At 41.6% G+C, this 25,815-nt stretch overlaps 1 protein-coding gene across 1 annotated transcript in view; it reads left to right on the plus strand.

The window, feature by feature from the left end:
• Positions 1-25,815, plus strand: part of LOC118416254 — a 26,911-nt gene continuing 1,096 nt past the window's right edge. Inside the window, exons 1-36 of the mRNA XM_035821339.1 lie at positions 1-141; positions 1,845-2,237; positions 2,671-2,751; positions 3,194-3,406; positions 4,493-4,603; positions 5,760-6,070; positions 6,297-6,434; positions 7,409-7,659; positions 9,832-9,992; positions 11,543-11,935; positions 12,124-12,237; positions 12,422-12,535; positions 12,747-13,057; positions 13,557-13,698; positions 13,885-15,178; positions 15,505-15,567; positions 15,894-15,941; positions 16,534-16,577; positions 17,703-17,795; positions 19,491-19,883; positions 20,113-20,223; positions 20,338-20,457; positions 20,572-20,691; positions 20,806-20,925; positions 21,040-21,159; positions 21,436-21,746; positions 21,904-22,045; positions 22,239-22,349; positions 22,459-22,769; positions 22,951-23,092; positions 23,224-23,334; positions 23,490-23,800; positions 23,957-24,098; positions 24,238-25,102; positions 25,358-25,417; positions 25,681-25,728. Coding sequence (XP_035677232.1) covers positions 78-141; positions 1,845-2,237; positions 2,671-2,751; positions 3,194-3,406; positions 4,493-4,603; positions 5,760-6,070; positions 6,297-6,434; positions 7,409-7,659; positions 9,832-9,992; positions 11,543-11,935; positions 12,124-12,237; positions 12,422-12,535; positions 12,747-13,057; positions 13,557-13,698; positions 13,885-15,178; positions 15,505-15,567; positions 15,894-15,941; positions 16,534-16,577; positions 17,703-17,795; positions 19,491-19,883; positions 20,113-20,223; positions 20,338-20,457; positions 20,572-20,691; positions 20,806-20,925; positions 21,040-21,159; positions 21,436-21,746; positions 21,904-22,045; positions 22,239-22,349; positions 22,459-22,769; positions 22,951-23,092; positions 23,224-23,334; positions 23,490-23,800; positions 23,957-24,098; positions 24,238-25,102; positions 25,358-25,417; positions 25,681-25,728 — 7,877 coding nt within the window. The 5' untranslated portion in view covers positions 1-77. The remainder of the gene's footprint in view (positions 142-1,844; positions 2,238-2,670; positions 2,752-3,193; positions 3,407-4,492; positions 4,604-5,759; positions 6,071-6,296; positions 6,435-7,408; positions 7,660-9,831; positions 9,993-11,542; positions 11,936-12,123; positions 12,238-12,421; positions 12,536-12,746; positions 13,058-13,556; positions 13,699-13,884; positions 15,179-15,504; positions 15,568-15,893; positions 15,942-16,533; positions 16,578-17,702; positions 17,796-19,490; positions 19,884-20,112; positions 20,224-20,337; positions 20,458-20,571; positions 20,692-20,805; positions 20,926-21,039; positions 21,160-21,435; positions 21,747-21,903; positions 22,046-22,238; positions 22,350-22,458; positions 22,770-22,950; positions 23,093-23,223; positions 23,335-23,489; positions 23,801-23,956; positions 24,099-24,237; positions 25,103-25,357; positions 25,418-25,680; positions 25,729-25,815) is intronic.

The following is a 25,815-nucleotide window of genomic DNA, read 5'->3' on the forward strand; positions in this document are numbered from 1 at the left end:
AGACTTCATGACTAGGTGCGCTAGGTAAATTACATCATACGGATTTTTTTTCCGTTGTGGGACTACTAACAGACAACATGATGCCGTTTGGCAACCACATCACCGTATGTGTGCTGATTCTGACGACATTTGGACCGTTAGGTGAGTGTTTTATCCTCGATCTTTGATGGTCACACTTAATTTGTAACTACCCTCCTCTCTCTTCTGGTGTTGGTGCTTAACAATAATATAAGTCGCACGTGCGATTGGCGTCTTTCTTGTACATTTTCAACGTAGATCCTATCCTGCCTTGGATAGATACACATAGTAATTACCTCCAGCCGTTATTGAAATAATGAATACATAAAATTGGTCTAAACTTGTTTGGGTGGGGTGACTGCCTTTTACAGCTGTGTATGTACTTTATATGCAGAAAACTTGATCTATACATATTCGGAACACTGTTTCAGCACACTAAGTGCATCAAAGATCCGCAAATTGAAGATTTTTCTTAAAGTGAGTGTTTCCATGCCAGTGGGGGATCTCAAGTATGAACGCATACTGTCTATGTACTCAGGGCAAATTTGTTTTACCTTGATAAATATATAATCGGCACGGTGGTCATAGGCCCTAGGGGTACCGGTACGCACGCGCAGAGGATAGTTCTGGACAGAAGGATTGGATGGGATGACAACAATTACCTTCTAGTCATAGTAGTCATCAGGCCAATTAGCCATGTTCATGTTACGCAGTACCATTTGCTTTACACAGACATAAGGCGTACCATAGGAATGTCACCATACTTCATATCTGAATGTAAGATTCATGACAATACCAAATATTTCTGTTGTATAGAATTCATACGACATTAATGTAATCATCGATATTTTGGACAATAGTGACATTCTGATAGAATGAGATTAGACCACTGTTGGCCATTGAACGTTGTACAAAATGCTGAGTGAGCCTGTCCCATCAACTTATCAGCCTCAAGTTAGCAGATTCATTATCCTCGGCTCCGGTGTTCTGATAGTGTTTCTATGGTTATTCTACTTATGTGTCTCAATGGCTTATATTGTTTTGTTTATCAGATCAATTTCCTCCCATGGTCGCTAATTCTGACAGACATACAAAGATTCACATACAAAACTCCCATAGTCAGTTCGTAGACATATTTCTTTGAATATAATGGCAGTATTGGAATACACTGGTTATGTTGTTATGAGTTATGCGCTTATCAATGTAAACAGAAAATGGTTTTCCTTCAAATGACTTCTTAAGAGTGCTTTTGAAATGTTACTATGGATGATTTGGTCATGTTGATTCAACATGCTAACCTTTGATCACAGTGGGAGACTATATTTTTTAGTAAATTACCATTCGCAATGCTGATTCGCCGTGTCTCTTATTCAGTTACTTCTCAAATTCAACTACCCACATTATTCATATGGTATACGAAAGTCATGAGAAGTGGGGAGATGTAAGACTAAACACACACAGCCTATCTATAGATACAAGTTACAAGTAGTTCAGGAAGGCATGTTGTTTGGAGGTAAGAGAACTATTGCAATAGTCTTATTCTTAACCTACTAGTAACAGATGAAAACAGCTTAAAGGGTTTTTTAAACTATTACCAATAATACATCACTAAGACAGTAAGAAATACTAGTGCGCTTTTCCGAAAGGCACATTTGAAGTCTGGTGACTTAGATGTTCTGCTTTTCCCCCTCAAAATGAGATATTGCGCAGTCAAATCATAATCTCTTGAAACAGTTTTGCCCAAACATAAAGTGTGATGACCAACCGAGGTACAGTGTCTACATCGTTGTGATATTGTTTTCCCTGTGTACTTTCAATATTCATAGGATCAATAGGACAGACCTGTGGAGGAACTCTGAACGAAGACACTACGACTAGGAACTTCACATCTCCCAACTACCCAGAACGACTCTCAGCGGACGTCACGTGTGAATGGATTATCGAAGAACCTATGGGTCAAGTTCAACTGCAGTTTCAGGACTTTGATTTCCCACCTACAGTATTTGGGTGTTCTGACTTTAATCCATTCCTGTCCATTTATGATGGTTCAACAGCATCAGCCCCATCCCTGGGACAGTACTGTGGAGATGAGAATGATATTTATGCTCCACCAGGCGTGGTAGTATCATCTTCAGGGTCACTGCGTGTCCACTTTTATTCTGGAAACTTCGGTGGACTCTTACCTGGACAAGGCTTCGCTGCCACGTTTTCTTTCCAAGGTAAAGCTTATTTTCATTCATCTCATTTTGCCACAGGTACACAACTGACCTCGTCTACATACCATCACTCAGCATTTCAACAATTGCCCTAATTCCTAGACATTGCCAGTTTTGGTGCCATCCTGGGAAGTCTATGTTTCTGCCAGAACTAAGAGGGGACGTACGACACATCGGTGATCGAAAATACATTACAGGAACAGAAAAGTATCCTGAGGATAGGAGACTACTACAAAGTGTCATCCTATCAAAGTTGAATATGAATATAGTACTGTTGCTGAGAAAATGATTGAAGATATTTCCTTATGCTACTTGGGACATTGTTGTAGACAACGAATAGGGAATGTAAATCATACGTGCACTGCTCTAGATTTCAAAGAGAAATACTCCTGTATCAATATGCAACATACATACTGATATCTTTTGTTTCCACAAGGTGATGTAGATCATTGTGCATCGTCGCCCTGTACCAACGGAGGGACATGTGTGAATGCACCTAACGGTTTCCAGTGCCTGTGTACGCCAGAGTATATCGGGAAACAATGCCACGGTAGTTATTTCTGAGACATCTCTATTCAGCATTTCGTCTGTAGAAAGGTAGAAAGTGCAATATAAATTTATATACCGTGCCATCACCACCATTGCCTTGCTCATGCTGCATCCATCCTTTGGTTTAAACCGGACATGTATCTTATTTTCATCCTCAGTATCACTGGGCTGAGCCAATCAGCATGTACGTGTAGTAGCTTTGAGAATATAAATGTATTATACATCCAGCTCAAAATCATTATATTAGTTCTCTTTAGAAGACAATTACTTCTTAATGAGGGTAACCGCAAGCAGCCACAAATCTGTATACCAAATCTAGCAATGACTTACAGTAATACAGGCAATCAAAAATGTTGCTTTTATCCAGTGACATTTTTATAAAAATTGAAATTTCTTTGTATTTTATATAGTGTCGCGAACATCATGCATGCTGCCACTGGGGATGGCAAGTGGTGACATTGAAGACAGTCAGATCTCAGCATCAACAGAGAGGACTGGGTACGAGGCTTACAAAGGTCGACTGAACGGTCCCCGTGCCTGGCAGGCAGACGTCGCCAACACTAACCAGTGGTTACAGGTCAACTTTAACACCAGAACCATCATCACCGGGATCCAGACACAGGGTTTGTGGGGAGGGCATGTCAAGAGCTACAGGCTTCTCTACGGAGATACAGAGGACGATCTGTCAACATACCAAGAGACTGCATCAAACAGTAGCGAGGTATGAATTAATCTCCAGGCAGATTTACCAGGTGGCATGAGATAGTATCAAAGCCGGTCAAAGATTGTAGCCGGGCCAAAGGGTGTCAACCGGCTTTGATACTATCTTATGCCACAGGTACATCAGCCTGAAGATTACATGTAGGTATGAGTTACACCTGACCTACCCTATGCAAAGTATCTGCCAAGTCCCTTTAAAGCTGGAAAGAATGTTTATCAACAAAACGTTGTTATAATTAGATAACGGAAGGTGCCGCAACTTCGGACGTAAATTTACCAGTTCGACATCGTATTGTAGCAGTGTCAGTTGTCTGAAAACTTTTGCGTTTTGACTAATGATAAATGAGAGTGGTGGTGTTAAGGGATTTTCCGTCCGGGAGTTTATTTTCCATCGTCCATGCACAATTTACACCATGAGTATTGGGACATGTTGTCTTTGTAGTTCAATGGCATATGTTTTTTTGGTCATTTCCACTTTCTATGCATGCTTGTAGGTCTTTTATGCGAATTCCGACGGAGCAACCGTAGTCAGTCATAATCTTAATGTACCGATCATCACCTCCATCCTGCGAGTGAACCCTCAAGACTTCACGGTCGGAATGATACGACTTCGATTAGAGTTGCTGGGATGTGAAGGTGATGTTTTTACCATTGCTAGGTATGAAGTGTGCAGTATGGACAATGTTGTATTTCTCGCTGTTAACATACTGTTCATAATTCACTTTCTCAGATGCTGCTAACCGTACTTGAACTTTGATCCAACAAACAATTTTTGTTAGTTAGATTTAGGGAGTCGACGTTATTGAACATATCATCAAAGTTTGCTTTGGAACTTAAAAACGTGTGCTTTCTTCAATGGTTCCTTGAGGTTCTGTTTAATACTTGTTAGGGGGTCATTGTGCGCATAGTTGGGTGTATTAAAGAACTCAGTCTTCCAACTTGACAGCATCATTGTTCATAATGTTTTATGCTCTGGTTTGTTTTGTCAGAATACGACCACTGTGCCTCGTTGCCCTGTAGTAACGGAGGGACATGTGTGAATGGACCTGTCAGTTTCCAGTGCCTGTGCCCCCCGGAGTATGTGGGAACACAGTGTCAAGGTAATACGTTCTTACTTTTAAGGCAGAGCGCCCCTTTTGTTTTGGTTAAAATCAAGGCAGTTGACAGAGCTAAATACTTTTACCCCGTCATTGTCAACATTGCCAGGCTTCCGATGTCCTATATGACAGAATAAATCTACGAGGGTAAGTCAGAAAGTAATGCAAGTGGTTTCATAACAGACTCGTTTTTTAATCAATTGAGTTTAAATTTGGCATAAAGGTAGAGATATATGTCCTCTTGAGATTGAACGTTTTAAATTTGGTCTTTATCATTTTATGAGCAACTGAGTTGATTTCAATATGAACACACCCTTGGTAGCTTGTCAGACTATCGATTCCTCTAAATCAGACCCCTTGAAAAATCACTGTAGGAGGTTGAAATTATATATGTATGATAACAAATGTCTCTATAGGTTGCGTACCAGTTTTCATTTCTAAACTCGTAATGGTTCTTTATTTACAGCTGCTAGGATGCAGTAAGTTGCGTTATAGAGCGGTTGGATTTATACACGAATTCGTGAGTTGTTGGTTAAAAGACTACTTTTCCATTTACCAAAAGAAACGAAACTTTACACAGTTATTAACTGTTTAAAGACTAAAAAGTGTGCTAAGTTTCATTTCTCTTTGTTAATGAAAAAGAAGGCTACAGAAATTTTTAATCATAACACTGCAGATCTCATGACCCTGAAGACCGCGTATACCTCACTCTACACCAGCAACGAAAAAAGAAATACTGCTCGGATTTCAGTGTTGAAAATAAGCGTGTGGCTTATAGAGAAATGCAGCTTATTGCATGTGCTGGCTTAGTCTCCTACAATAGAAAAAATTGGTTTAGGGAAATTCATAATTGTACGTTAATTGGACCCCACTTTTCTTTTGACGGGATACCAAGGGTGTGGTCACCTTGAAAGCAGCTCAGTCACTCATAAAACAATTAGCAACAAATTTAGATGTTTCAATCTCAAGAGGAGATATGTCTTAACCTTTGTGCCAAATTTCAACTCATTCGATCAAAGAACGACTCTGTTATGAAACCACTTGCATTACTTTCTGACTCACCCTCGTATCTACATTTTTTGCGCAGTCTATGTCATAATCTGTAGAGATTGACTGACAGTAGTAGCAGTAGTATTTACATTTATCTTATTTTCCTTAGTATTGAAGTCATTGTGCTCCCTGCCCCTGGGGATGGCAAGTGGTGACATTGAAGACAGTCAGATCTCAGCATCAACAGAGAGGACTGGGTACGAGGCTTACAAAGGCCGGTTGAACGGTCCCCGTGCCTGGCAGGCAGACGTCGCCAACACTAACCAGTGGTTACAGGTCAACTTTAACAACAGAACCATCATCACCGGGATCCAGACACAGGGTTTGTGGGGAGGGCATGTCAAGAGCTACAGACTTCTCTACGGAGCGACAGAGGACGGTCTGTTGATGTACAAAGACACCGGGTCCAACATTGACAAGGTTACCATCATTTACTTGTACGTTATACTACACGAAAATATCCTGACTATCTGTTAGGTGTTGTAACCACGATATATAATTCCTTGGTATAATTCCTTGTTATACTGAATATTAAACATTTAATGATCATAGGATTCTTTTCCAGCCGATGATGTACATTTGTTTATCTTGATATTGTAACGGAATGTAGTTGATTTTTCTGTTTGTTTTCCGTCTCTACCTCCAGGTTTTTGACGCTAATTCTGATGGTTCAGCAGTGGTCAGTCATGTCCTTGAAGTACCGGTCACTACGTCCATCGTGCGAGTAAACCCTCAGGACTTCACGGCCAACTTGATACGTCTCCGTATAGAGATGCTAGGATGTGTGGGTGAGAAATTTAAGCTCTCCTCGTCTGGATTTGGTAGTTTTGACACTGGTCACCGTTACTCACAGTAGCTTAAATAACGACCATTTTCCGCATACGTTTTTTGTTTTATCTGTCAATAGTCTGTAAAAATAAAACACCTATCTTCTTTCATTATACAATTGCAACAGACGCAGTTTATGTTGGATCAACCCAACCAGGAACAACCACACTGAGTACGTCCGAGGCAACCACAACAGACGGCGCGTCAACAGTGTTTCCAACTACACTCGCTCTATCAACACCAGACAGGTCAACTACACAGCCTGCAATTACAACGACATCTGCAACAACACAGCCAACTCAACCTCCATCTACACAATCTAGTACAACTGAAATGCCGACGACCAGTCTCAGTCAGACTCCATCTAGCGTAAAGACAGCAACGACACCAAATCTTCTGACATCCTCAACAGCGACAGTACAGCCAACGGAGACATCAGTGACACCATCCTTTATGACACCAGGACCATCTCCAATAATCACCTCAACAACGCATATAGAGGAAACTGTGGTGACAACATCAGAAACATTTGTTGTAGAAACGTCAGAGACACCGCAAGTTACAACATTAAAACCGTCTACTGTACCTATATCAACAACGAATATGGAGGAAACTGTATTGACAACAACAGAAACATTCATTGTAGAAACATCAGAAACACCATCAGTTACAACACCTACCGTATCTACATCGACATCGCCTATGTCTGAGGAAACTGTCACAACAACAGCAGCAGCATCAACTGCAACAACCTCAGCTACCATGGCAACATCAACGACACCGACATGTATGGTAGAAACTACAGAAGCAACAACACCTCCGACAACAAAATTATCAGTGTCATCTCAACCTACAACAACGCCATTACAAATGGTAGAAACATCACCCAAAACAACAAATACAAAAACTTGTGCCCATACGACAACAAAGGAGGCTTCCACGTCAAAGAAGACCAACATACCACTTCCAGTAGAAACCACGAAACCTGACTTGATCAAGACAACGAAGACTCTTTGGAAACATACCACATCGGCTGAAGATGGTGGTAAGGCTGAACAGTCAGGCGACAGTGGAGGAGGAGGAGGTAACACCGCGGTGTTCGCTGCTGCAGGAGCCGCAGGAGGAGTAGCGGTCCTGGTCGGAGTGGGAGTCTCTATCTTCATCTGCAGAAGACGCGGAAGGTAAAGGAAATTGTCTATAGAATATTAACTATACTCAAATCGATTCTTAATCTACTCACTGCACTATGTATTCATCATTTGTCACCATAGCTTGGTTGCCACATTGGAGTTACAAATGCGCAGTACGTACACATTTAGAATAACAAAGCATTGCGTAGTACAAAGACGTTCAATGTCTCATACGACTATACAATGTAACTTGATCAACATAAATACTCTCATTTCTCTTTTCATTATTACGTAGTATTAAAAATGACATTGCAGGAATTCCGAGGCTTGTGGTGTACCAATGCATCGTCTGGAGGAGAACAACAATCCTAAAACGTAAGTTGTTTGTGGAAATATTTCCATTTCGCTCCTTGTTTGACATATGAATTGGGTTATAACGTTTGTTGCCACGTTTGATGTGGACATTTTGCCTTGATGAGCTAAGTTTATTGACATAACCCCCATGCATAGAGTACTCTATGAATATTTACTGGGAATCGCACGTATTATATCTGTCGGTGTGTAATATGTTTGCATAATGCGGCAGTGCTATATGTAAACATTCCTATAGAGCTAACTGTTACTGTTACGAGGCGAAATGTCATTGACGTCACGTCTTGAGCGAAAAGTAGTGACTTCAGATTCATTTAAAGTTTACGAAATAGCTTGATTCGATGACTCAGCTAGTCTGAATGGTAACAGCTGTATAGGGTGATTATCAATGCATTCAACAGTTCGTTATATTTTTCTGTATCTCTACTCTAGTCATAATCACGTCGCTGATGTGGAAGTGGAGAATCCCCTCTACGGAACGTAAGTGACATGTGACATTTGATTGTACTCTTGAGACTTATCTTGGACAAGTAACGTTATCTTCAAAATTCCCTTGCTTCACCCCAAAGGAAGTGAAGTATTGTGTTTTGCTTGTGTGTGTTCCAGTGTGGACGATTACATCATATGTGTGTCTGTGTATGTCTGTGTGTGTGTATGTGTCTGTGTCTGCGTGCGTGTGTGTGTGCGTGTGTGTGTGTGTGTTTGCGTGTGTGTGTGTGTGCGCGCGCGCGTGTGTTTGTGTGTGTGTCTGTCTGTCTGTGTGCGTGTGTGTGTGTGTGTCTGTCTGTTTGTCCGCCTGTCTGTGTGTCTGTCTGTCTCTCTGTGCAATCAAATTAACAGACGCAATTCTGGTCTTTCAGGATGAGTAAAGCGGACGGAGTGGGTCTGGCCGTGGCTGACAGCTGTGCGTGACGTCAGTAGTAATGGCCGGGAGGACCTTGCAACTCCCTATTGTGACTGAGACTTTCCCTAATATGTATCAATAGATCGTTGAGAACAGGGGGATTTATCGGACTTTTTGTGTAGTTTGAACCTAAATGTGTAATATTGCAATGGTCAAAGCTTTTTTTAGCTGTACAGCATACAACTACATTGCAATTTAATAGCAACTTACTGCCTTCATATTGCCCCGCTATGCATATCGAATACTCTTCTATGCAGTGTAAGCTTAGTATGTCACTGCCTCACTCAAGGTAATTGTCTTGTATCAGTGTTTGTGTATAAATAACCAGTGTTCGGTTATTTCTAGCAAAATTCTTTGGAAATGTGGATTATTAGAATATTTGATAAACAGGAAAAGCAGTGCTATTTCTATTGTGTAAATACCTGTACATGCCATGCTCCATTTAAGTGCAATAAAATAGATACGCTATACTGGTTTGTCAGGTTTTTTGTGTACACTGTATGAAAAGAATCTGTGCAACCTTAATCACTTTATTCATACCGGCTCTCTTTTTGGTGGCTATTCTTATCGCCCACTACCCGGGTAAAAGTCAGATAAGGTTAAACGTCAAAACTATGAGTAACATGGATTCCTTAAGACTATGGAAACTTTAATTCAAAATATGTCTGTAAGCTATGCTAGTCACCATTGGTTGGACATTTCTCGAGAAATATTGACAAAAAGCTAAAAGAATCACGGCATACCTTAGTGATAACCGCTAGCGCCCATTGGTCAGTACAAATATCAGCACACCTTTCTGTTTGCACAAGATAAGATAACTGGAGAGAACAATCCGCCGCCAGTCACCACTGTGCACGCCTTAGTTACATCATATGGGTGGAGATAGATGACTAATAGATGACGCAAAGGCTTGCGGGATATAGGTATCATAAAATGAGGTAATTACATACATGCATGATTCGGGTGTTGTCAGAGAGCTACACTACTTCGTCGTGGCACGTGTTTAACAATCGTGCGATGGTGAAGGAATACCGGCGGAACAAAATGATCTCATCTGGCAAAATCCTCGTTGTAAGAGTTCTGATGCTGGTGGCATTCGGGGCGTTAGGTGAGTGTTTTTCTTAGAACATGTTTAATGACAATTACCAGTCTATGTTGTTAGTTGACATTATGATTGTGATTGGCAGCTTTCTGTGCGTTTCCAATGAAACAGGTTTTCAGTTCTCAGAAGATAACACCAAATACATTAACGTAAAGAATGTTGAAATTACGTCTCAAACCTATAATCAATCAGACATAACTATACAATTCTATCAAGAAGAAAGTATTCCATGTGACAAACAAAGATAGTGAGATAGCTGTAGGAGAACGACTCAGTCGGATAGAGGGTTTGCGCCAGTCATTGTGTTCAACAGGTTCTACACTGTCACTTAAACTAGAAGAAGAGAAATGAAAACAGAAATAGAGTGGAGTAGTATTTTCGGTATAATGTAACATTTTAAAGCAGATCTATTCACACAACACCATGTATATTTTACAAAATACGCCTTCTGTTCTTAGTTAAGGTTTCATCACCACACGTGCCGTGGGGATGTTTGACACTGTACTTTTGTACGTCATGTGGTGGCATGGGTTTTGACATACAGATTTAGATCAAGATCGAATACTTCTGTTGCGTTACAATTAGTACAAGGGGCGTCCCTGACCTATAGTTGCATCGTGCTGTAGGTAGGCTGCAACACGTTTGACCTATGAAACATTTAACAGAGTTCTAAACGCAGCAGATTTCATCATCTCTTTGTTTTGTATTTGTATTTGTTTTCCTGGCTGTCCTGGCATGACCATTAGATATTCATAATTTTCGGGAGATGGTGTTATATGGTTTCAAATGTCAGTCTTCTCTAAAGTATGCTGAAAATTGATATTGGATCTAAACTGACCTCTGCTCTTCAAACGTTGTTTGCTACTTAACGTATCTTTCATCCCTTTTGCACCGGTTGTGATCTTTGAACTTTGATTAAGCGATTTTACTTGTTACAAAGGCACGCAGGTAAGTAGTATAAATCCAGACGCGCAGGTTGATATCTACAGTATCTTCTCTCGTTCAAAACGATAAAATATTTGGCGGCAAGCAACGTTAACCCCTTCCATAACTCTGATTTCTTAACATGTCACCTATTGCTTCAGATAAGAACAGTTCAAACATAGGGTGTGGTTATCTGTTGATTGGAGTTTTGTCCTGTCTTTGGTAAAATATGACTCAAGCGACAGAGAATGTGAGAATAAATGTCATTGCGATAGGCTATCTGCCCTAATCTCAGAGCCATTGGTTTTACTACCACGGCTCGTTTACTAGCTCCCTCAAAAATGTATTTTTAGGAAGCCAGTTTGGGGGGGGGGGAGGGTAGGATGACACCCAGGCAATCTCTGTCCAGCGACACTGGCAGCATTTCAAGTGAGATATTGCTCAAGGAATCCATAATATCTGAAGTCATTAATTACTAACATGAATACAAGTGCAAGCATGTGTACACTGACAAGAGAATCATGCACAGATCCGACTGTGATTGTTCGTTTTATGATTTATTAGCAGCTTATAATTAGCAGTTTAGGTCCAGTACACTGAGCTGAGCTGATATGATTTGTTTTTATTTCTAGGGTCAATGGGGCAGAACTGTGGAGGAACTCTAAACAAAGACAGTCCGACAAGAAACTTTACATCTCCCAACTACCCTAGACCAGTACAAGATGGCGTCACTTGTGACTGGATCATCGAAGCACCCATGGGTCAAGTTCATCTGCAGTTTGACGACTTCATTTTCGCGCCAGCAGTATTTGGGTGTTCTGACTTTAACGCGTTTGTGTCAGTGTATGACGGTTCGTCCACATCATCCCCATCACTAGGGCGGTACTGTGGAGATGAGATCGGGAACTTCGCGCCTCCAGACGTGATACAGTCATCTTCAGGGTCTTTGTTCGTCCGCTTCTACTCGGGAACCTTCGTTGGTCTTACATCTGGACAAGGATTTGTTTCAACTTTTTCTTTCCCAGGTAGAATGTTTATATTCCCTATTTTGTTTGTATTACTACATCGCTAAACGTATTGTCTGCAACTATCAGAAACTTTTTTTTTTCATTTACTGCCAATGCCTATCACCCGATATTCCCATGTATAAAGCTTTATTGTACACTTGGTTACAATTGTGTTTGATATGATATCGAATCATGCTTGTTTCCAGACCACGCTGACTGTACTGACGTGGTGTGTCAGAACGGAGGGACGTGCACAGACACACCGAGTGGATACAGCTGCTTCTGTGCTGCTGGGTTCACTGGTTTGCAGTGTGAAACAGGTACACAGTGCCTTTTATAGAACGGTTGTTTTTTTAGTCTCCATAGCAGGCTCTCTGGGCTTTCTTCCGTCTTTTTTTTGTGTCACAATACAGTTTTGCTTGCCTTTTGTACTGGGTCGCTTGTAGTACTCGTCATAATTACAATGTTAATATTAGTGGTTGTTTTGTTTTGTTTTCTCACAAGAAAACGTCGACTACTGCGCATCGTCTCCTTGTACTAACGACGGGACATGTGTGAATGTACTTGGCGGTTTCCAGTGCGAGTGCACGTCAGAGTATGTTGGGACACAATGCCAAGGGTAATTTATTCCCAAATCATTATATTATTCTAGTAACTATCATCACCAGGTGGTAGGTTGGCGCTTTGCGGCTTAAGAACAGGGACTTACACGTACACTACAGTCGCTGTTGATTTCTACAATAAAGTATGTTAGCATAGGCAGATTTTTCCATTACAAATCAGTGTATAAATCATCACATCAACAAATTTCATGTTTTGTCTGGCTTAGTGTTAAAATCCTCATGCTTGATGCCTCTGGGGATGGAAAGTGGCTACATTGAAGACAGCCAGATCTCAGCATCAACAGAGAAGACTGGGTACGAGGCTTACAAAGGCCGACTGAACGGCCCCCGTGCCTGGCAGGCAAACATCGCTAACACTAACCAGTGGTTACAGGTCAACTTTACCACCAGAACCATCATCACCGGGATCCAGACACAGGGTTTGTGGGGAGGCCATGTCAAGAGCTACAGGCTTCTCTACGGAGATGCAGAGGACGGCCTGTCGGTGTATAAAGAACCTGGTTCGGACGGTAGCAAGGTATCAGCGACATGTATATTTTTGTGATAATGAATGTAAACATAAGTATGAGAAATAGCATTTCTACATCATGTACTCCATTTCACTGTGGCACTTTACATGTACTTTTCATTTTTTTTTTCATTTCAAACTTTATTTCAGGCTCTTGGCTCATATCGCATACATAATAGACATAAAAAATATACAATATAACAATACAAATACACTTTATGTACAATAAAAAAGATGAATTACCCGGGGCTTTTGTAAATAAGATTCACATAGTGTGTCCAGAATTTGCTATGGAAAAGAGCATCTGAGTGGAATAACCGGGAGATAATGTTGTTATTATAATTAGATGTGGCGATGCGTTGTACAAATGCATGTGTTAGTTTTCTCCTTCTAGCTTCAAAAGTATCAATCCCATGTGTAACAAACATTTGGCTGGCACTATCACTCGTACGATAGTACTGCATGCCGCTCCTCCTCTCTGACTGTCTCTCCTTCTCTCTGACTCCAGGTCTTCGATGCAAATTCCGATGGGGTGACAGTGGTCAGTCACGACCTTGACGTGCCGATCATCGCGTCTATCGCACGAGTGAATCCACAAAGCTTTACTAACAACCTCCTACGTCTCCGAATGGAGTTGCTGGGATGTGAAGGTAAGGGTCTCATACAGTATTGCCAATGTGGATAGGTACAGGCAAACCTATTAGCCGGCTTCGAAGAGGAATAACATTGGTCCTCTTGATTTGTTTTTGAATTTGTTAAGTAAAGTAAATAAGATTCACTTATTCACCTACGTTAAGTATAAAAATCTTACAACGATTATATGTTATTTTTTACAGAACCAGCTCTCCCATTGACAACCCAACCAGCAACTACGACACCTAGTACTACAACAGTCCAGTCCACAGCCATGCCTACAACCCATGCAACAACAACAGAAGACGTGTCAACGGTTGCACAAACTACATCCGCTTCACCAACAACACAGCCTGCTACAACATCAGTTGCCACAACATCTGCAACAACGCAACCGACTCTCCCTCCATCTACACAATCTAGGACAACTGAAATGCCTACAACAAGTATGAGCCAGACTACAACCGACTTGACAACAGTCATTCCATCATCTCCTCTTGCTGTCTCAACAACAATGACATCTACAAATGAAACAACAGATGCGCAAACATTGACGACATTGGAAATATCTACCGAGACAAGATCGACATCAACAACTCCTACGGTTGAAACATCAGGGACAACAATGATAATAACTCCATCATCTTCTTGGACGATGCCTGGAGTAGAAACTACTGAGGAAACAACAGTGCCACATGCAATAACTCATACAGCAACAGCAACAACGACTATGGTTGAAACATCAGGAACAACAATGGTACCAACTACAACAACTGCTGCAACGACACCTGGATTAGACACTACTGATGTAACAACAACTTCAGAAGCCACTGCAGCAACCACAGCAACAACGACGGCTATGGCTGAAACGTCAGGAACAACAATGGTGCCGAATCCAACAACTGCTGCAACAACACCTGGATTAGACACTACTGAGGTAACAACAACTGCAGAGGCCACTGCAACAACCACAGCGACGTCTACGACTTTGGTTGAAACATTAGGAACAACAATGGCACCAACTCCAACAACTGCTGCAACAACGCCTGGAGTGGACACTACCGAGGCAACAACAGTGGCACATACAACAACTGCAGTAACCACAGCAGCAGCATCAACTACACCAATGTTAGAAACGTCACAGATAGCAAAGGCATCAACACCTGTGGCAACGACAAAATCGACATCACCAATGGTGGAAACGTCTGCAAAAGTAACAACTGTAAAAACGTATGTCCACACAACGACAACAGAGGATTCCACACCGATGAAAACCAACATACCTCTACCTAAAACTACAAAAACTGATCCGAAGAAGACAACGGCTAGTCTTTCCAAATACACTACAACGGCTAAAGATGGCGACAAGGAATCACAGACAGGCGACAGTGGAGGAGGAGGTAACACCGTGGTGTTCGCTGCTGCAGGAGCCACAGGAGGAGTAGCGGTGCTGGTCGGGGTGGGAGTCACTGTCTTCATCTGCAGAAGGCGCAGAAGGTAAAATACCCCAGCATTTTCTCTATAGGTCTTTTCCTATTGACTTTGAATGAAATTTGCCCGGGTGCCATCCTACGTATCGAACCGGGGCTCCCACACTCTTTTTGTACGGTATGGGGATGGTATACTAACTAGGATGGCACCTATGCCAATGTTTTACGACTAATCAATTATCAAGTAAATGCATGCAGCTGTACAGTTTGAAGCCCCATCATGCTGATTCTTAAAGTTAATCTATATCACAACAACGTAACATTAATGAATCTTATGTGAATCTATATAAATCTGCATTTAAATGAATCATATGATAATATTTGGTGTTACAGGGATTCTGACGCTTGTCGAGTACCGATGGAACGTCTTGGAACGAAAAGCATTGATTCTAAACCGTGAGTTGTTTTAGTCGCTTACCTAATGAATCTCAACTAATTTTGCGGGTTTGCCAGGGGGTGTTTAATCACAGAAGTGACCCAATGTAAACATTTACTGGTGCCTCCCGCCGGGCGTTATCTAATGTGATGACAAAGTGCAAACATTCCAGTATAGCAAACCGTCACTGTTGCCACTCTATATAGTACAGTATGTCCTTGATATCTCGTCTTGAATAAAGGTTAAGACCACCAAATACACAAACCCGAATAACCAAACTAACGTAATATGTGATGGATATCACACCAAAATTGGTGTATAAAGTTTTGTCTGTCCATGTCTGCAGAGATAGCACCAGTGCTGAAGTGGCCATAGGAAACCCCCTCTATGGAGCGTAAGTCACTACGGATTTTTCTCTTGATACGGCTGATATGTACAGATAACCATTACTAGTCTATAGCTGGGTCGTTCAAGATTGTTCGTATGACCCGTAAGCTCGAGCTCTTTTCTTCTTCTTTCATACTGCCAAGTGCCAAGCCTCTACTACCAGAGATTAACGTCAAGCTTTGTCTTACTTCTTGATTTACGTGACCTTTACTTTAATTTACTTAAACTTTACTTTACTTAACTTTACTTTACTGTACTTCTTTACATATTTACTAATTTTACTTTACTTAACTTTGCAGTTATAAATTTAGTTGCCTTTTTAAGAAATACATCTCTTGTAGGTAAATAGATAGATTGTGGCCAATTCTTTTTCACATTGTATTCACAGTATTGTGATATATTTATCTACATCGTATTGTTTTGGAAAAGTACGAGAATAAATCTTTTCCCTTTGTTTGCCAAACGCGTTTCGACTCCAGTTGCTTCTAGTTAATTGTGGAAAAATGTCAGTGATGTCATTTTTATTAATTTACGACAACCCCGTTTTATGACTAACTGACTTATAACTTAAATGACTAAACCTTCATTTGACTTTACAGAATGGACGAGCCCAATAAAGTGAGCCTTGCCGTGAATGACAGCTGTGCATGACGATCTTATCACCAGTGGCAATGACCTGGAGGTCACTGACACTTCGGGTGGATAGCGCTTTGCCTTACGTCATCAAAATATACATTTTACACTTTCATTGGGCTCAATAGACTAGCATATGTACAGGGTTAAGTTTTCAAAAAATCATCATCAAAAATACTGTATTTTCCTTTAGCTATATCCATGCACTCATTATCTTCTGTATACCATTAGTATGTTACTTTGTATGTATAAGGCACATATTTCATACAGACAGTAGCTAAAGGTATGAATTGATAAATCACAAAAAAAAAAAACGTTTTAACAAGAGTAATCCTTAAGCTTGTGACGTAAGATTTCTAACCAGTTCTTTCATAAAGTTATGTAACATCATTGAAAAATTCAAGAATCTTAACAGTTTCATTACTAGCGGTTTTAGCCATCTGTACATACAACAGAGCCAGTCATATTTCCAACGTAATCCCTTTTCATTGTACAAATAGCTGTACATAGTCATATTTCTATTGAAGTGCAATAAAGAGAATAACGTATCATGAAATGTGTCTGTCCAGATCTGTCCATCACATGGCGTACAGTCAATGTGAAGGTCAATGATGTGTTAATACCAACTGCAAATGTAACCTTGTGGACAATGTAGTTATCTATCGTGCGGACCAATTTATGATAAAAAGGAAAATTTATTAATAGATCTGTGATCAAATAGTGTAATGTAAATACGATACATCTATATTCAAGACGTAGCAGAAGAACACTAAGCCTTATCAAAAATAAATGCGTATCTATGGTTCTACTGGTAGAATAAGATGAAATGGGATGAAATTGAATGAGGATATATGCTGGTCTTTGGGATATATGTAGTACTCGGGCATTTCCCAATGAGATCACGACAAACGTTACTCATATCGATTTGTATTGGTCAGTACAAACACCCGACCGTTTGCACAAGATAACCCAGCCACAGAGAACAATCCGCTGTCAATCACCACTAAAACATATCATTGGAGGAGAGTAGATTTGTTTGGCGCAAAGGATTTTGGGACAGGGTTGTTGTCAAACAAATCAAAGGTTCAGACCTTTTCACCTGTTAGATAATATTTTAGTTGAATCCGGTCGGGGATTTGCAGTGTTCGAGGGAGACAAGGGAAAATGACTCCGTATGGCAGTTACGTTTTACTAGTGGTGCTGATGCTGGAGAACCCAGCACTACAAGGTGAGTGTGTTTCCAAAATAATTATAGATTTAATGAGTATACCTTGTCTCTATTGTCTTTTTTTTCAGTGTCAATTCTGAGCATATATGCACGCATAGACGATGACAAGTAATATAGATAGTGATACATGTATTGGCAGCTTAAATGTTCGCTGTAGTGTTAATGCAAATGACATTAAAATGTCATCTACTGACATGTTCATGATCAGATGTTGCATAAGACGGAAGAATCTAGGAAGCAGCCATGATTTTGTAGTTGCCGCGTTGACAAGTGTTACTGGTAAGAATGTTGTGCGACATGGTTCCGCTCAGAACTAATATATAAAGACTGGTAGTGATTTTATGACACATTATCACTATGGGTATTATATTCCATCTATGTCTCATCGATGTTGTTTTGGCGCCTGAGCCTAAAAATATGACCATACACATGTCGGTATAGAATGCGAATGTACTTGGTAATGATGACATCATGCTACACAGAGGCCACAGCATTGATGGCCTCTGAAAGAGTCTGAATAAGCGATGATCATGACATTTCTTACTGTGTTTTTGTATGAAATTCTATGATCACTTATCACTTTGTTTATATGGCATTCAAAGTGCCACCCAATGGCTCAATAGCAGTGTAGACTATATGATGGCCGTTTCTTATAATATTTCACATGCTCCTCGGTTTAAATTTAAAAAAGTAGATAATGTTTATAACATCAACATCACATAAGGTATCAGTGATGACCTCCAAATAGCCGGGCCATACACGCGTGTCCAGTCATTGGATAAACATTAAAGCCCACCCGCAATATACGAACTGCTGGTTTGTCATGTTGATTCAACAAACTAAAATGAGCACATCAAATAATGGCCAGCAACATATCTTTTGTAACTTTGGCTCAGATTGTAATTCTCAAACGACTTAACAAAGCTGATGAACCATATCCATGTACAACAGCTAATAAGCGATAGGAAATTTGGACACTCACAAGCTAACGTTAAAAGAGATAAACTGTTAAGTTTAGGGGACAGACGACTTGTTACAACAAGGCAGTCCAATGTCTGTCTTGTTTCTTAACTTGTCACTTATTGCTGCCAGGTGGAAAACAAAGTACTTACTTCTCACCTGAGTACGCTATCTGACAGTCGTCCATAAAATATGACTCAGGCGACAGGGATTATGAACCTAAATGTCATCGCGATAGGTGGTCCGTTCAGGGACAATTTGATCACTTTGTAATTGCTAATCATCAAAAAGGGTATTGCTCACGCAATTTATCAGAACACAAATTTGCCAATAGGTACATAAAAGAGATAACGATTTTCCGACCAGGATGAAGAGGATTTTGTACCTTTATTGTCCTTCTTTAACTACTCGTATAGTTGGATTTTATGTAACTGATCACGAAGTATAGTAATGTTCACAATAAGATGTTACACTCTTCTTCTATAAATCTCCACTGAGGTGAAGCATGGTGTTTTTTCAAGTAGCTATCAGTGCATTCGGCTTCGCTACGGTTCGCGTTTTTAGGCGAGCACACCGCTTCACCTGTACTCTTCCCCATAATAGTCGGGTTCTTTTACATTCAGTTGAGCTGTGATGCCATTATAAGCTTCCTCATACGCAGGACCGTCGGTTGTACGTTCCCATGCGACAGGGCGACATGTGGTAAATTTCCTAAATTTTTGTTTTTCTATATAGGTTCGATGGGACAGACCTGTGGAGGAACCCTTAACAGAGACAGTCCGACACGGAACATCACATCTCCCGACTACCCAAACCCGATCCAAGCACTGATCACCTGTGACTGGATCATTGAAGCACCCACGGGTCAAGTTCAGCTACGGTTTGAAGAATTTAGTTTCTTCCAGACCATGCGTTGTACTACGTCAGAGCCAACTGTGTCAATATTTGATGGTTCATCTATATCAGACCCATCACTAGGGCGGTACTGTGGAAATGAGAATGGGAACTTAGCGCCACCAGACGTGACAGTGTCGTCCTCAGGGTCTCTGTTAGTTCATTACTACTCGGGAAGATACGGTGGAGCAGGAGTAGCGGGAGAGGGCTTTATCGCTACGTTTTCTTTCCCAGGTAGAGTTTGGTTTCAATGATCATACTATGATTCAATGATCATGCCTGACACAGGAACCAATTTGATGGTACATGTGGTCATTTCTGATGATTAGTGTCTGATGTAGATAACCAATGTTGTCAAATAATCAAAGGGAAAACATTTTTATTATTGATAATTGTAATGTAGCCTTGAATTTGATTGTTTATATAACGCCAATGTATAACAACACCTCCACTCAAAACACAGGCGTAGTGGACTGTGCATCTTCGCCGTGTACTAACGGAGGGACATGTGTGAACAGACCTGACGGTTTCCTATGCCTGTGCCTGCCGGAGTATGTCGGCACGCGGTGTGAAGGTAATCTGTTTTCAAGAGGGCTTTAACTTGTCGAAACCTTTATTTCTTCATAATTTCCCTGAAGATTTGAATTTGGGCTGAATGCAATATCAATTATTTCTGTCCCCCCACAAGATACGGCCGGCGTCGACCACTGTGCCTCGTCGCCTTGTACTAATGCAGGGACATGTGTGAACGGACCCGACAGTTTCCAATGCCTGTGCCCGCCGGAATATGTCGGCACGCGGTGTGAAGGTAATCTGTTTTCAAGGGAGCTTTGCTTTGACGAAAATTTTTCTTCTTCAAAATTGCCCTGAAGATTTGAATTTTGGCTCTATGCAATATCAATGATTTCTTTCCCACCACAAGATGCGGCCGGCGTCGACCACTGTGCCTCGTCACCTTGTACTAATGTAGGAACATGCGTGAACGGACCCGACAGTTTCCAATGCCTGTGCCCACCGGAGTATGTCGGCACGCGGTGTGAAGGTAATCTGTTTTCAAGGGAGCTTTGCTTTGACGATAATTTTTCTTCTTCAAAATTGCCCTGAAGATTTGAATTTTGGCTCTATGCAATATCAATGATTTCTTTCCCACCACAAGATGCGGCCGGCGTCGACCACTGTGCCTCGTCACCTTGTACTAATGCAGGGACATGTGTGAACGGACCCGACAGTTTCCAATGCCTGTGCCCACCGGAGTATGTCGGCACGCGGTGTGAAGGTAATCTGTTTTCAAGGGAGCTTTGCTTTGACGATAATTTTTCTTCTTCAAAATTGCCCTGAAGATTTGAATTTTGGCTCTATGCAATATCAATGATTTCTTTCCCACCACAAGATGCGGCCGGCGTCGACCACTGTGCCTCGTCACCTTGTACTAATGTAGGGACATGTGTGAACGGACCCGACAGTTTCCAATGCCTGTGCCCGCCGGAGTATGTCGGAACATTATGTCAAGGTAATCTGTTTTGATAGCAGAGTTTTATTCTAATGAAGCTATAATTTATGATAAATTTTAAGTTGAAGAATCTCATGCGTATGTAAACCATTTGTCTTCTTTTGGTGTTTGACAACATTAAGAATAGTATTGTGCCACACATCAACATCACAGTCAATCGGTCTCACGTGCTTCTGTTATCAGGAAACACCCAATCAAAAGGTTAAATATGACGATTTCTAGCATCATAGCAACATCGAACTCCTACATTATAAAGACAATTCTGTTACTTTTTAGTGTCAAAATCGTCATGCTTGCTGCCACTGGGGATGGAAAACGGTGACATCGAAGACAGTCAGATCTCAGCATCAACAGAGAAGACTGGGTACGAGGCTTACAAAGGCCGGCTGAACGGTCCCCGTGCCTGGCAGGCAGACGTCGCCAACACTAACCAGTGGTTACAAGTCAACTTTAACAACAGAACCATCATCACCGGGATCCAGACACAGGGTTTGTGGGGAGGGCATGTCAAGAGCTACAGGCTTCTCTACGGGGATAAAGAGGACGGCTTAACCATGTATAAAGAGACTGGATTCAACAATAGCAAGGTAATGTTAACATATTAAGCGACACCCACAATATGTTTCCTCCTTGTCATACTGTAAATTAACAGGTAACCCTCTCAAAAAAGGGCTTCACACTATTGAACCAGCAGTCATTTTACTCTGGAATTTTTTGTCTGTTGTTTCCCGTATTTGCCTCCAGATTTTTGATGCTAATTCCGAAGGACGAACAGTGGTCACAAGTAACTTTAGCCTGCCGATCCTTGCTTCCATCTTGAGAGTGAACCCTCAAGACTTCACATATAACTTGATACGTCTCCGATTGGAGCTGCTGGGATGTGACGGTGAGAAGCCATATTGTCAGAGAATCTAGTCATTTTACCTTTGCTAGCTAGTCATTTTACTTTTGCTAAGTAGGTTAGGTTTTAGTGCCTTTTGTATGTACTAGTATTTGTTTCTGTAAACAAAAATTATGACACCAATGAATCCTATGTATGCCTATGGTTTATGAAATTTTATCTGTCTGCCTTTCATCAGACATCGACCATTGTGCGTCGTCGCCCTGTATCAACGGAGGGACATGTCTGAATGTACCAGACGGCTTCCAGTGTTTGTGCATCCCAGAATATGTCGGGACCCGGTGTCAAGGTAATACGCGCGCATGTAAATGCTATCTGACATCGGTATAGTAGTCTAGTCTGTACCTGCAATAGAAATCATAATTATCCACCATGACCATGTCATTTTTCTCATTCAGTTTCAAAATCATCTTGCATGCTTCCACTGGGGATGGCAAGCGGCTACATTGAAGACAGTCAGATCTCAGCATCGACAGAGAAGACTGGGTACGAGTCTTACAAAGGCCGCCTGAACGGTCCCCGTGCCTGGCAACCAGTCCTGGCAGACACTAACCAGTGGTTACAGGTCAACTTTAACAACAGAACCATCATCACCGGGATCCAGACACAGGGTTTGTGGGGAGGGCATGTCAAGAGCTACAGGCTTCTCTACGGAGATACAGAGGACGGTCTGACCATGTACAAAGAGACTGCAGCCAACAGCAGCAAGGTAAATTTGGCATCTTAGCTTCTCATAATAGCTAAGATGCGGCTCCTTCTAATAACACAAATAAACAAATGACATTTAGAAACTATGGCTAAACTACACATGATTGACATTGTGGCAGCAAGTATCCCACTACGGTGTCTTTTGTTTGTCGTTTTCATCTGCATCTTTCCTTTACCTTCAGGTCTTTGATGCGAATTCCGAAGGAACAACAGTTGTTAGTCATGACCTTGACGCACCGATCCTCACGTCCATCCTGAGACTGAACCCGAGAGACTTCACAAATAACTTGATACGTCTCCGGTTGGAGCTACTGGGATGTGAAGGTGAGAAGTCATATTCTCAAGGTTTTACCTCCTCAAATATGCAGATATGTGTTGTATTTGGCTCTGAGAACATACTCACTTACACGCTGATAAATCTCATGTATGCAATGATATCTGTCGTTTTTCCTCAGACGTCGACCATTGTGCATCGTCGCCCTGTACTAACGGAGGCACATGTGTGCATTTGACTGACAGTTACCAGTGCATGTGCCCGCCGGAGTACGTTGGAACACAATGCCAAGGTAAATTCCTAATCATAAGAACTACATATGTCAAGTGGCATATCATTGTATGTCAAATGACGCACATGTAGCTATGCCTATTGTCATCTTTTAACATAGCTATAGCGAAATATTCAAATCACTATTTTTGCAACCATGTCGTTCTTCTCATTCAGTATCAAAAGCCTCATGCATGCTGGCACTGGGGATGGCAAATGGTGACATTGAAGACAGCCAAATCTCGGCATCCTCGGAGGTGGCCGGATACGAGGCTTACAAAGGCCGCCTGAACGGTCCCCGTGCCTGGGAAGCAAACGTCTCCGACACTAACCAGTGGTTACAGGTCAACTTTACCACCAGAACCATCATCACCGGGATCCAGACACAGGGTTTGTGGGGAGGGCATGTCAAGAGCTACAGACTTCTCTACGGAGATACAGAGAACGGTCTGTCGATGTACAGAGAGACTGGGAGCAACAGTAGCAAGGTATTAGAGACATGTGACTTTCTATATCAAGGACCTTGAGTTAGTTGTAGAGTTTTGTCTTTTTCACAGACTACGTACAGATTTTTTAAAGATTTCTAGACTTTTCAGATCATATCATTGGCATAATTTTGACGATTTTTTCATCGTCCTCTTTAGGTCTTTGATGCGAATTCTGACGGTACGACGGTGGTTACCAACGGCCTTGATGTGCCGTTTATCACGTCCATCTTACGAGTGAACCCACAAGACTTTAAGGGGACTTTGATACGTCTCCGTATGGAGGTGCTGGGGTGTGGAGGTAAGGGCATATTTGATCTGATTGATGTTGACAGTGTGGATACCGTTGCAAGCTACTCGCATCACCTTGACTGCCGTTCTGTATGTTCTATTGTTAGTGTTGTCCATCAAAGGTAAATACCATTGTCTTCTTCCCCCAGACGTTGTACCTTCAGCATCAACCCAGTCAGCTGGACTGACAACACAGAGTGCGTATACATCAGCTGCCTTATCCACATCGCGGACAGTAACGACAGACGACGTGTCAACAGTTTCTCAAACTACATCTGCTCTGTCGACAACTGGCAAATCATCCACACAGCCTACAGTCGCAACAACATCTGCAACAACTCAGCTAACTTTTCTTCCATCTACACAATCGGTCGCTCTCGGTCAGAGTTCAACTGCTTTGACGACAACCACATTACCAGTTTCTCCGACTACCCCAAGGACAATTGCACCTCCAGTTGAAACAACGACGGTAATTGTAGAAACAACAACGGCTGGGACAACAACAGTACCACCTCCAACAACTACAGCAACAGTGCCAACGCAAACATCACCCATAGTAGTAACGACAGATACAACAACAGCAGCACATCCAACAACTGCGGAAACACCGGCAAAACCAACGACACCCAAGCTAGAAACGACAGCTACAACAAAAGTGACAACACTGCCTCCCATAGCGACAACAGTAGCTACACGAATGGTGGAAACGTCACAAACGATCACATTGCCAACGTCCGTCAATAAAATGACAACGGGAGTTTCAACATCAACGACAAGGGCGACCAACGCACCACTTCTTGTAAAAACTACAAAACCTGACGACTTGATCAAGACAACGAAAAGTAGTACTCCTAAGCACACTACAGCGGCTAAAGAGGGTGACAAAGAAGCACAAACAGGCGACAGTGGAGGAGGAGGTAACACCGCGGTGTTCGCTGCTGCAGGAGCCGCAGGAGGAGTAGCGGTCCTGGTCGGAGTGGGAGTCACTGTCTTCATCTGCAGAAGACGCAAAATGTAACTATCAATGTCTATTGATAAAATTATCTCACTGTTCTATTGGTCAGTGCAAATTACAGCTTTATTGTTGTATTAGACTCATATCAGATAAATAACATAGTCACTGATATATGGGCCATAGAGTTGACATATAAAAGCTTACAAAGCTTAAATGTCATGCTAATGGTTTGTAATATTCTTGATAGGGATTACAACTAGCATAGATGCTCATCGACCTACAGCATTACATCGTGCTATATGTTATTCTTACAGGAATCCCGAGGCCTCTGGTGTACCCATGCAACGACTAGATGCGAGCAACGCTCACAACACGTAAGTCACTTTTTGGAATTCGAAACCGTTTCATTTGTGTATACAGATTACAGTATGTACTGGACAGGTACCGGTAGTCATACGAGTGCAGTGCTGCAATTCCTAACTGTAACTCTACTGAAGCAATATTGTGTCTTGTCAGCTTGAGAACCAAGTTTGCGCTTGTGCAAAGAGCATCTATACTTCGTTGCATATGCATGTTGTATGCCACAATTTCAATACGTGTAGCACAAAAGTTTATTGTTTTTTTTTTGTGTCTTCAGAGATCATTCGAGTACTGATGTCGAGATAGAGAATCCCCTCTATGGCGCGTAAGTCCATTTTTTTTGCTTCTGGCATTAATGTAACTATGTATAAATAAGCAACGTTATAAATATGGTTACCTTCGCCAAGAAGGC

The sequence above is a fragment of the Branchiostoma floridae genome, chromosome 5, assembly GCF_000003815.2.
Source record: "Branchiostoma floridae strain S238N-H82 chromosome 5, Bfl_VNyyK, whole genome shotgun sequence".
NCBI lineage: Eukaryota > Metazoa > Chordata > Leptocardii > Amphioxiformes > Branchiostomatidae > Branchiostoma > Branchiostoma floridae.